General features: G+C 31.4%; 2 protein-coding genes across 2 annotated transcripts; both read left to right on the plus strand.

Annotated features, from left to right (window-relative positions):
• Window positions 1–2,916: 2,916 nt before the first annotated feature.
• On the plus strand, window positions 2,917–7,581 carry LOC111692166 (sodium-coupled monocarboxylate transporter 1-like; the record flags this gene model as incomplete). Its single annotated transcript, XM_023455962.1, has 3 exons — window positions 2,917–3,125; window positions 7,084–7,297; window positions 7,483–7,581. Coding segments are annotated over 3 exons (522 nt in total), but the record flags the coding sequence as incomplete, so codon positions are not given.
• A 715-nt stretch (window positions 7,582–8,296) lies between these two features.
• Window positions 8,297–9,818, plus strand: LOC108910880 (acaloleptin A-like). The gene is given in 3 exon segments (XM_023455961.1): window positions 8,297–8,406; window positions 8,497–9,226; window positions 9,229–9,818. Coding segments are annotated over 2 exon segments (1,221 nt in total). The 5' UTR covers window positions 8,297–8,406; the 3' UTR covers window positions 9,720–9,818.
• Window positions 9,819–13,679: the final 3,861 nt, after the last annotated feature.

Raw genomic sequence — 13,679 nt, forward strand, 5'->3', positions numbered from 1 at the left:
CAAATTCTTTATTTCATGCTGTGCAAATTCATGGAGGATAACACTGAAGATAATTAAATTTTATTTCACTTGTTAAAAAGTAGGGGTAGCTGGGGGTTAGGGGGTTGAAGAAAAAATAATTATTATATAACCGAAAGATGGGAAAAAATCTAAATCAGTTAACGTGTTTCGGCGTTTTAAAAAAAATGTAACTCATTCAAAAGATATGAATTTTATTCCGTACTTCTGGCCATCCTTGTATAAAGAAATTAAGTCAGCTCAAATCAGCGGTGTAGATTTTCTAATTTGTACTAAAATAGCAAAAACGTGAAGAGATCATTTTCGATCATAATAATTTGCATTTTAAAAGTGATAAAAAGAAAATATTGTTTTTTTTTAAGTGGCGTACCATAATTTGTAAAAAAAATTTAAACAGCATACAGCATAGCTACATGAACATACTGATTATTATAGATACTACGTTTCTATTTATCATACTTTTGCTGATGACACTTCTATAAAGCAGCCATATTCAACTCTTTTGTGGATCTGAAGTTTACACAACATTATGGGTTTTATTAACTACTTATTTATTTTTTTCTATTTAGTACGTTTTAAAAAAAGCTTGTTTTCAAACTATTTTTTACTTTTCATTTCTTTCTACAAAACAAATTAAAAGTAAAAATGTAAATTTCGATGATAAAACCTTATATAAAACGATAAAATTTCAGTATACAATAAACAGTGATTTGTTGGTATTAATAGTGACGTGATTAGTCAAAAGTTAATCGAAACAACATTAGATTAGTTACAAGGCAATGAATTAAATAATCGATACAAAATGTTCATTCAGGGAAAGTACACGGTGAAATATCATTGAAACATAACAGTAATTTAAAATTTTCACTCAAATGATGATACTCATTTTATGTTTGCCTATTTTCCCACTAATCATGTATATATTTTCGGAGTATAACGTTCGATATTCAATTCAAAGTAATATCTAGATAGTTCAATGTAGATATTAATTTTGTTTTACAAAATAATTTCATATAGACACTATTGATTTAATAGAAACAGTTTTTCTAAATNGTGAAGAGATCATTTTCGATCATAATAATTTGCATTTTAAAAGTGATAAAAAGAAAATATTGTTTTTTTTTAAGTGGCGTACCATAATTTGTAAAAAAAATTTAAACAGCATACAGCATAGCTACATGAACATACTGATTATTATAGATACTACGTTTCTATTTATCATACTTTTGCTGATGACACTTTTATAAAGCAGCCATATTCAACTCTTTTGTGGATCTGAGGTTTACACAACATTATGGGTTTTATGAACCCCTTATTTATTTTTTTCTTTTTAGTACGTTTTAAAAAAAGCTTGTTTTCAAACTATTTTTTACTTTTCATTTCTTTCTACAAAACAAATTAAAAGTAAAAATGTAAATTTCGATGATAAAACCTTATATAAAACGATAAAATTTCAGTATACAATAAACAGTGATTTGTTGGTATTAATAGTGACGTGATTAGTCAAAAGTTAATCGAAACAACATTAGATTAGTTACAAGGCAATGAATTAAATAATCGATACAAAATGTTCATTGGGAAGTACACGGTGAAACATTGAAACATAACAGTAATTTAAAATTTTCACTCAAATGATGATACTCATTTTATGTTTGCTTATTTTCCCAATAATCATGTATATATTTTCGGAGTATATCCTTCGATATTCAATTCAAAGTAATATCTAGATAGTTCAATGTAGATATTAATTTTGTTTTACAAAATAATTTCATATAGACTCTATTGATTTAATAGAAACACTTTTTCTAAATAAAAGATGTTTCTAGCTTCAATACAATATAAAATATATTTGAAAATTAAATTATAAAGGATTTAAGATATGCAAATATTACTCAAAATTATGAAAAGTGTTTTTTGTTTAGTATATTTCTCATAACAATGCAATTTATTGATTTATAGGTCATATTTTGTCTCTTCCAGAAGTTTTAAAAAATAATAATTCCAAGGGTTTCTCATGACCTACTTTTACACAAGGTTGCTTTAATTAGATTAACAACTGGGTCAAGATTAATTGAAAAGTATCAACTCTGACTCATTTCGAAGATATAAGCACGTTGTAAAAGTCCTGATGGTGTGTTTTTAAATTAATATCTTCTAATCTACGTAGTTGAGTACTTACTTGTGTTTTGGTACTTTGGTATTTTTGGCTAAATATGACCCATATTTACATGATCAGAAAAAACAGGACAAATCAAGAAAAGTGAGGAAAAATTTATGTATTAAATTCCTGAAAGTTTGACCTTTTTTTTTGTCACTCGGAATAGTTTTGATCATGATGATCATGGAAGGGTGAAAGTAATTCAAAAAAATATTTCTTTATTATTATTTATTTAATCCTCATATTATCCACATTCATACATTTTCAAGATTTGTATAAACATGTCATCAAATGCCAGAAACATGTACCAAACTTGGCACTGATACCTCAAATGATTTGCAGTATTAACAAAAAAATTATCAAAAGAACATCTTCAATTTGGTAAGGGATCAAAACTGTTATGATTCTAACTCTCATCTAATTTACCTGATACACATCCTAACATGAACATTAAATCGCTTCCAAATATTTTTTTAAATTAAATTTTTCATTTTCAAGATTTGTATAAACATGTCAGCAAATGCCAGAAACATGTACCAAACTTGGCACTGTTACCTCAAATGGTTTGGAGTATTAAAAAAATATGTTATCAAAAGAACATCTTCAATTTGGTACGATGATTCGTAAGGGATCAGAATTGTTATGATTCTGACCCTCATCAAATTTACCTGATACACATCCTAACATGAACATTAAATCGCTTCCAAATATTTTTTTAAATTAATTTTTTCACATTATAGGGAGCCTTAACTGGTGGCATAACATCTTTAATATTCATGTCCTGGCTTTGTCTTCGAGCACAAACCCTTATTGCTTCAGGAGACCTGACCTTTCCCGAGAAGCCAGTTTCCACTGAAGGGTGTCATTACCATTTTACGCCAAAGCAATCCCCCAGCAGTAACATCCATTTCGACCCATCTGTAAACATCACGAATGTGACTCATACGGAGTAAGTATTTTTATTTCTCTGAAGCAAAACAGTAATATTTCTTTTATTTATTTTGGTATTTTACCACAAGCGAAAAAAAATAATGATATAAACTTTGAAAGAGAAGGAACAATAGTTATTTTTATGGAAATAGTTCAGCCTAACAACAATTTCACACTGAAAACAACAGACAAATAAAAAATACACAAGCTGACCTATTTTCATTTTCAGAGCGGATAATGACGTTTCATTTTAAAATTAGTTTTGGTTAATAAAATTGATGCTTTTGGCGCAAGATGACTTCAAACAATACCTTAATAGTTTCGTAAGAAAATAAAAATTAATACGAACCTGGCACATATTTTTGCACTCCATGGACAAAAAATACTTTTTTAGTCCATAATTTCGTTTGAGTGAAGCTTATCCACAACCTTTCATTCACAGGTGCCGACGTAGAGGCAGTTTAATAAGAATAGATATTTCGTACACTGCACTATCACCTTGGCTTTACTAATATTCTGTAAAAATTTTTAAAAATAATAATNAGATTTAGTGGGATTCAAAACCAACTGGTGATTTTTAGAAGTATCGTAAATCCTTTGTAGGTCAGTATTAATTTTGACACTGGCAGATTCATAATCCGAGGAATTAAATGAATAATACAGTTGAATATCATCAGCATACATGTGAATAGAACAGTACTTGATAAATTTAACAAACTGGCTGGTATAAATACTAAATAAAACAGGCCCTAAAATGGAACCCTGCGGAACACCAGAAGAAATTTGCCTAGGTTTAGATAATTTGTCCCATAACCTTACAACCTGTGTGCGATCCTGCAAGTATGATTGAATTAGTGAATTGGCTTCATTTTGAAATCCACATGATTCAAGAATAGATAACAGTACTTGATAGTTAATAGTATCAAAGGCTTTACTAAAATCTAGTAATACCATAGCAGTATTTTTCCTTTCATCCACAGCTTGAATAATGTCGTCAGTGATATGCATTAGTGCTGTAGCACAGCTGTATCCTGGTCGAAATCCAGACTGAATCGATGGAAGAATATAATTCATTTCTAAGAAATTGCGAATTTGATTCTCCGTTATTCATCATCATTATTTTTAGGTATAGGAATCACAACCGCATTTTTCCATAATATAGGAAACCTGGAGTCCAGAAACATACTATTAACTATGTGTACGAAATACTTTAAAACATGGGGACAACACAAATTAATTAGATTTAAACATTTGCTGTGCGTGATTCATAATATGTATTTACTACTCTGATTCACGCGGTTTATAGTATAGAGGAGAGTTGGGTTATACATATAGGCCTCATTTGAAAGAGTGTGAATAATTAAGAAAATAAACTTTTTACTTTTTTTTGGATTTATAATAAATAATATGCTTTATGGAATTTAAAAAAATGAGAACTTTCTTTTATCTTTACCGTAAAAAAAGTAGATTTATTTTCTCATCTTCTGTAAAATGTAGGGTAATACCGGACACACGTTGGTTCATCTGGTAACTACCGTATTCGTAATAAAAGTCTATTTCCGTTCCCGGGTAACCTTCACGTGCCCAGCTGTGACAATATTGACAGCACTACATTCAAATCTTATCTACAAATTATGGCTTTCAAAGTTTTTTCCTATTTACCATGTTTCTTCCATTTTCTGTCTACACTACTCAGAAAAAATTAAATTCATCCTATCCAAACATAATATATTTGTCCCTCATAAATCTTTTAACCAATAAAGAAAAAAATTGATTCCTGTTTTAAAAAATTCACATGTGTATACTCTCTTCCGTGTAATAATTGCAATAGTCAATATATAAATTTATAAAAGATATTAAAGGGCCACAAATACACAAAAAATTTCTCTACAGCTCTTAATAAACGTATGAAAGATAAAAAACATTCCTTTAATTTTGATCAAATTAATATTCTAGTTAAAAAAACAAATTACTACAAAAGACTAATTCAAAATATAAGAAATGTATCATATTACAAAAAAGAAAAATAGTGTCAATGATAAAACTGATATTAAAAATGTAGGTGAAATACAGGTATATCATAATTTAATCAAATAAATGCTATTTCTAAATTTCTAGAATTTTTAATAAATTAATCCATACACAGTTTTCTTGTTTGACACATCATTTTTAAATTTGTAATCTGTTTATCCCTGATTGTTTTCCGAGATATTTCTCGGATATTTCCGAGATGGCTCTTGCATTATAGTTCTGCAAAATTTCTCCACCATTCTTACAATATACCTAATTTAATATCGTTTTATTTTCACCCCGACATCAGTATGCCTAGACGTACTAGCGGGTTTATCAAAATTAATATTTTTCTCATATAAATTTCAATAAAAACAAAACTTAAAATGAAATAAAAATTTCCAACTATGATTTTTAGATAATCAGTTATTTTGTGTTTATTTACTTATTATGCTATATAGTTATTATTTTGGGTGTATACACAAAAATATTTGCTGAAAATTGTTTTTTGTTTTATAATATTAATGTAATGTATGATAATATTTAAAATATTAAGTAGTGTTTAATCTTTCAGATTTTTTTTTTAATTTAACAAACTGCATCTACAAAAAAAATAATTCTTGCTTCTATTATGTAAAAAATGTATATAACCTTTTTATTTGCAATTCTTTATGTTAATTAAAAAATTATGTGATTTCGTTAATCTTGAATTATCGAAAAGGTGCCATAGATGCTTGGGCCAAAATTGTAATAAGTAGAATTTTTCTGACATTATTTGTATATCAATATCCTGTTTACCTTACAAAAGAGGAACTTCTTTTCATGTATTATTAATAAAATTATTATTTTATTCTCAAAAATTATATGAGGCATGTTTTGGCCAATACTAAAGAAACTATGCAAAAAATACATACTGTTGAAAAAACCAGTGATGGAGTATTACTGAAAAATATGTGAAAATCACTTCCCACATGCATGTCCCTGGTTACTGGATGCACTTTGTGCAGACAATGATACATTTAAGATAGAAAAATAATCTCGTTGAAATATAATGGATTGGGGAATAAGTGACGCCCGTTTTTTTCCAAATTTAAAAATTCACATGAAAATTAACCGCATTGTCACACATGTCATTTGAAAGAGAAATTATTGTTTTATAAGACTGTGCTATTTGGTTGCTTGGTTAGATTTAATTTTTGTGAATTTTCGTTCATATGGAATGAAATATCAAGTTGATAAAATTGATCATTTTCGGCACCTGCTTTTTTTTGTTTCTAGTAGAGTCGATGAAAACGCTAAAGCCGCTCAAGCTGCTCGAAAGATGGAATGTGATCACAAAACAGTAGTAAATCACCTTTACTCGATGGGGAAAGTTCAAAAATTCTGCGCTTGGGTTCCACACGTTTTGAACGAAAAGAATAAGCATCAACTCTCCACAATTGCCGTTGGTTTCCTCTGTCGTCATCTATCAACACGTGGTCATAAGGAACGTTTTCTTCATTGTATTGTCACTGGTGATGAAAAATGGTGTCTGTACGTGAACTTGAAATAGCGGAAAACCCAAAAAAACAAGCAACTCCGCGAAAAAGACCAGAACTTCATCCTCGAAAGACAATGTTATGTTCTGTTGGGATTAGAAAGGAATTATTGATTACGAACTCTTAACAAACAATCACACTGTCAATGTGGAACTCTATGTTCAACGTCATCTCCACGCGACTATTTAACGAAACAACCTGATCGGCGATACGACATTCTTTTGAAACATGACAATACACGACCACATATCGCCAATATGACTAAAACATCCATTTGGGATTTGAATTGGGAAGTTCTGCCCCACCGCTCTTTGTCATTATTTGTTATTTTAGAATTACCTAATTAATCTCTTCCTCTAATATTTTAGATCATTTTACTGATGAATTTTAAAATTTATTAACAATTTAATTTAATCTTTTTTATTTCAGTGAGTGGTATATGATATACAGGCTGTCCTACTTATGGTATACACTGATAGGGACATTCGTTACTATGTTTGTTGGACTACTGGTTACCTTCATTACTAGGCCACTAGATCCCCGTGATGTCGACCCCCAACTGTTGGCACCCTTTATTAGAAAGTTGATAAAACCACGACTACCAAAGGACGACTTTTATACATATGGACAGCTGCAAACTAACGTAAGACATTTTATGCAATGCACATATACCTAAATGCAATATTTTCTCTTATTTATCTTCATATATTCTTATGTGATAAACTGAAAAACTTGAGATTTAAGTCAAAAGTTTCCAGTAAAATATAGTTTTAAAATATTTTTGAATTATTATTTTTATTTTTTTTACTTAATTTTTCATATTTTTAGGGAATATCAGCAAAAGACTCTGAGACGGAAATATCAATGGAGAAATATAATGGGTCCGAGATTGATACGGATCCACCTGATAAGGCGATTAGTAATTAATTAAGATACTACTGATATTACCTACTAATTGATACAAATATAGTTTTAACTTTAGTGATAATTTTATTAGTGATAATCTTCACCAATGAATTATTACTCGAAAAGTACATATTTTTTAAAATTACATCTCGTAATCCGATCAAAATATAGACGATTAAATGATAACTGCAAAAGTATAAAACCAGAAACTTTATTATTAAAATATTTAAACTTTAATATAAATTAACACTGTTTATGCGGTTCATTTTTGTTGTTTAACTGAAATTTTTAATAAACATGCTCTTTTCTTCTTCATTTACTTGAGTATTTTGTCACCTGTGGAAAAGAAATATTAATGATAATACAGAAATAAATAATTGCAGACAATATATTTGTCATACATTCTGCATTAAGAATATCCATCTTAAATGTTATTTTTCTTTGTTTAGACTGTAAAGAAGTTTAAATTATTACACTTTTGAGAATTGCAATTAAGTTAGAAACTCATAAAAATTACAAGTAGTTGACAAATACATAAACAACGTAATAAGGGAATATTCAGTACTATATTTGGAACTTTGTTTGAAAATAACTTTGATTCGGCACGCTATGTATGATAAAGAAATCCCCGTTCTTTATCTCGCGGTTAATGCTTTGTATAGAACCCAACGACTCATACAATCTTATCCAGTCTTTTGATTATAAACGTAAAATGTAAAATACCAAACAGGGACACAGTAAAGTACTGTGTTTAACAGTATAAAAGACATTACTTGTTAGGGAATAATCAGTCTCAATTTGACGCTTAGAAGTGTAACTCACTAATACATTACTAGTGTTAGAAAGGTACGTTAAAAATATATTTATTCTCATATGTACGCACTACGCACTTATAAATAGATAGGATATTTTTTATAATACATTTTTTTTTTTCAGATGATTACTAAGATATCATTAATATTATTTGCCTCTCTTTTGGTGTCTGGACTAGAAGCAGAGGAGAGATGGAGAAGATCCCTCCAACCTGGTGCACCCAATGTCAACAATAAGGATCAACCTTGGCAACTCGACCCTCATATCTCGCGTGATAAGCAAGGAAATACTAGAACTGACATCAACATCCAACGTCACGGTGACAATCACGATTTTAAGGGAGGTTGGTCTAAAGTTGTTAGAGGTCCCAATAAAGCGAAACCTACCTGGCACGTAGGAGGTACGTACAGGTGGAGAAGATCCCTTCAACCTGGTGCACCCAATGTGAACAATAATAATCAACCTTGGCAACTCGACCCTCACATCTCTCGTGATAAGCAAGGAAATACCAAAACTGACGTCAACATCCAACATCACGGTGACAATCACGATTTTGAGGGAGGTTGGTCTAAAGTTGTTAGAGGTCCCAGTAAGGCGAAACCTACCTGGCACGTAGGAGGTACGTACCGGTGGAGAAGATCCCTTCAACCTGGTGCACCCAATGTCAACAATAAGGATCAACCTTGGCAACTCGAACCTCACATCTCTCGTGATAAGCAAGGAAATACCAAAACTGACGTCAACATCCAACGTCACGGTGACAATCACGATTTTGAGGGAGGTTGGTCTAAAGTTGTTAGAGGCCCCAATAAGGCGAAACCCACCTGGCACGTAGGAGGTACATACAGATGGAGAANCCTCACATCTCTCGTGATAAGCAAGGAAATACCAAAACTGACGTCAACATCCAACGTCACGGTGACAATCACGATTTTGAGGGAGGTTGGTCTAAAGTTGTTAGAGGCCCCAATAAGGCGAAACCCACCTGGCACGTAGGAGGTACATACAGATGGAGAAGATCCGTTGAAGATGATACTCCAAATGCAAATAGAGACAACGTTGATGAGACCTTTTGGAAGTTGGATCCTTATACTGAATATGACGACAGTAAAACCGCCTTAAGAATCAAAAGATCTGCCGAGGAAGACGAATCTAGTGAAGAAGAAGATAAACCATGGCAGTTGGAGCCTAATTTGGGACGTGGCGATGATGGTAATACTCGAGCTGATATAAATCTTAAACGTCACGGAGAGGACCATGATTTTGAAGCAAATTGGTCGAAAGTTGTTGAAGGACCTAATAGAGCTAAGCCTACTTGGCATGTAGGAGGAACTTTCAGATGGTAATGAAAGAGACTGGAAATTAAAATTATTTAATTTATTTATTTATTGTTATGCTGATGCTGAATATATTAATCATTAATACAATTTTATGATCGGCAATATGTTTTTTTTTAAATTTGTTTAAAAGACATGATTTAAACATCGAAGTTGAATGGAAATATAAACACTGTTTAAGGNGGAGAGGACCATGATTTTGAAGCAAATTGGTCGAAAGTTGTTGAAGGACCTAATAGAGCTAAGCCTACTTGGCATGTAGGAGGAACTTTCAGATGGTAATGAAAGAGACTGGAAATTAAAATTATTTAATTTATTTATTTATTGTTATGCTGATGCTGAATATATTAATCATTAATACAATTTTATGATCGGCAATATGTTTTTTTTTAAATTTGTTTAAAAGACATGATTTAAACATCGAAGTTGAATGGAAATATAAACACTGTTTAAGGGTAAAATATATCTAACTGAAAGTTATAGAAAATTCTAGTCATTTGCTATTAATTTTGTGCTATTATTCTAAATTAACTTAACTAAATAAATTAAACTAAATAGCATATATAAAAAATTATTGTTGCACACTATACTAAACACTGAACACTACCATAAATTAATACTTGATTTTTGATGTTCTGTTATTTATACATTTATAAAATTAGAAATGTCAAAACCGAATCCAAAATGACATAATATAATATTCAAATAGAAAAATTAAAAAAAAATACATGCATAAACTTCGAAAAGTTAAAAATAATAAATGTAGACGCAAAAATATAAAGAGAAAGTTTATTTAGAATAAAAAAATAAAATATTTGCAAATTAGCGGTGAATATAAATTATGTTTATAAATAGAATATAATTTACATATCTTTGTTGAGAAGTGAAAAACATCACACAAACTCTATTCCACAACTCAGAGGACAGAGATGAATCTAATTTTCACAAAGATTTAGACAAAAATCACATCACTTAGACAAGGCCAAGGGAATTTTAAAAAATGTTCTAACAGCATATTACAATCAAAGTTTCTATGTTAAAAAGATTAAAATGTTTTTTCACTACATTATTTCAGTGAGGAATATATTATTTATTTAGTCGAAGAGTAAATTTAAAAAAAACATACAATTTAATGACGGTGACATCCAAAAATTCTGAAATATTTCAATAAAAAGAAAAGAATTTGGAAACCTAGAGTAAGATTTGTTAAGAATTAGTTAATAGAACTTCTGTAGTTACGTAAAATAGTTGTAAAAGTATTAGTTAGTAAGATGTTAAGGTGAGGTAGCGTTAAAGCGAATTCAAAAAACTTGACGGAATACAGAAAGTTTCATATTAAAAGAAAGCTTTAGAAATAAGGAATTAAAAACTGTAACTATATTTAAGAACAGTGTTTGCATAAATTTACAATAATTTGCAAAAGAAGTTTCACATAATCCAGAAATTCTAAGAAAGTGCGAATAGGTTCTATAATGTTTAATTATTGTTTCACTAAAAATGATATAAACACTGTAGTATAACAACCCCAGGTTTGATAAAAAAATAAACGTAGTTGTGGCCAAAACATGTGATCGTCATAAGGAATACCTACGTTGTGTGTATCTATTTTTAATTGACCGGAAGGCGCTGGCTACTAACTTTGTAGAGGGGATGTATGGTTTAATTATATAAAACAAAAGCAGAGTAAATACACCTAACCTTTATTTACATACAATTCAAATTAAACATGTGACAAATAGAAAGAACAACAAAAACATTAACAACCATTTAACATAAAATGAGAGTGCCAGGCTCACCTAGAGCTCCTGCGGGGAAAGAGCATGGCAGAGAAACCCACGATCGTTGCTCTTACCACCCAAATATAAATACAAAACAACCGCTAACCAAAGGCATACATTAAGAACCTTTGCTAATGATAATTAAAACTGGACTTATTTAATTTCTCACTAAATGTCATCTCACTCAAGTCTGACATACACACTTCCAAGTAAAACTGAAGAGGTTTTAGTAACAATAATAGCAACAACAACAACAATAATAATAATAATAGCAATAATAATAGGGAAGGTACTGGAGTCCCATACGGGAGGCAATCCAGCTATAGTTGAGATTTCAGGGGAACAACAACAATAATAATAATAATAGGTAAGGTACTGGAGTCCCATAATACGGGAGGCTATCCAGCTAAAGTTGAGATTTCGGGAGAACAACAACAATAATAACAATAATAATAATCATGGGTGAAAATGTTAGTAAATTCAACAAAGCTCTTACATACGTATGACATAAAGTGAGCACAAGAAATCAAAGAACAACGTAAGCATGATAAAACAAGTTAAATGTGAAACAAAGAAGTCGTTATTGCAATATCTGGGCAGTCACGACAATGTATATACATTTTAACATATAATAAATAATGAGCAATCTTTATTAATAATTGTAACAATTTTATCTTAGAGAAATTTACGCCCCTGAGCGTGAGACAATGAAGGCTAAACATACACAGAATTGTTATCATAAAACATTATGTTTTTCGAACAACGTAATCATGACAAAAACAAGTTAGATGTGAAACAAAGAAGTCGTTACTGCAATGTCTGGCAGTCACGACAATATACAGGGTGTAACAAAAAAGGTGGGCTGGCTATTCATAGCCATATTGTACTCATCAAGGCGATCAAAAAAGTTTATATACACATCTGCTCTAAAATGATTCGTTTCTGAGTTATGGGCACTTTGATCTTGGTCTGATAAATAACGTTTTTTTATTTATTTTAAATGAGTAACAAATAATGAAAACTACAACAACGTAAATGAACTTAAAGGAGATGTTCAAAATGACCTCCATGAACACCAATGCATTGTTGAGCTCGTCTTGTCATGGACTGCCTCACTCGCTCTAATATTCCTGGTCTGTTCCGAATTCTCTGGCATCCGTTTTCTACTATCTGCCGAAGATCCTCGATATCCTGAACTGGAGTAGAATACACCATTGATTTTAGATGACCCCATACGAAGAAATCAAGGGGATTTAGATCCGGGGAACGTGCAGGCCACGCTATAGGTCCTGCCCGGCCAATCCACCTTCCAGGATATGCTTCGTTTAAAAATTCACGTGCTATGAGACTGAAATGGGCCGGCGCCCCATCATGCATGAACCATATGCGTGCTCTAAAATTCAGTGGAACATCCTCCAACATGTTTGGTAGATCATTTTCTAAGAAATTACGATAATTTTGGCCATTAAGTCGTCCGGGAAGAACAAAAGGGCCTATCAAGAAATCACCAATGATGCCTGCCCAAACATTAATTGAAAATTGATGTTGATGTCTGGATTGAATAATGGCATGCGGATTTTCTTCATGCCATAGATGTACATTATGAAAATTGAAGATACCATCTCTTGTGAAGCCAGCTTCATCTGTGAATAATAAGGAAGGCAAAAAGAGAGGGTCGTTGGCACAAGTTTCCAATAGCCAAACACAAAAGGCTTCTCGTGCTGGGAAGTCAAGTTCACTCAGTCCTTGTACCCGTTGTAGGTGATACGGATAAAGTTGATTGGTCTTTAAAACCCGCCACACGGTCGTATGATCAACTCCTTCTCTTAATGCAATTCTTCGAGTACTGTCACCTGCTTCTTCCTCAACACGATGCAACACACGTTCTTCCAAGCGCAATGTTCTTGCAGTTCGTGGTCTACCGCGATCTCGGGCTCGCGGTTTGAAAGATCCTGTTTCCCTTAGCCTATTATGTAGCCTTTCAAAGGTTTTTTCATTGGGTAAACGTCGGTGTGGAAAATGCTCTGCGTAAAGTCGTCTTGCTTCAGCCCTATTGCAGTATGCCAACCCATACATCAAATGCATGCTTGACATTTCTTCAAAGGAATAATCTTCCATTTTCAGTGAGTAAAATTAATTACAAAAAAATGTATTAATAGAGTCAGATACTTAACTGTCACCATGACACCAA

The sequence above is a fragment of the Anoplophora glabripennis genome, unplaced genomic scaffold (genome assembly GCF_000390285.2).
Source record: "Anoplophora glabripennis isolate ALB-LARVAE unplaced genomic scaffold, Agla_2.0 scaffold728, whole genome shotgun sequence".
NCBI lineage: Eukaryota > Metazoa > Arthropoda > Insecta > Coleoptera > Cerambycidae > Anoplophora > Anoplophora glabripennis.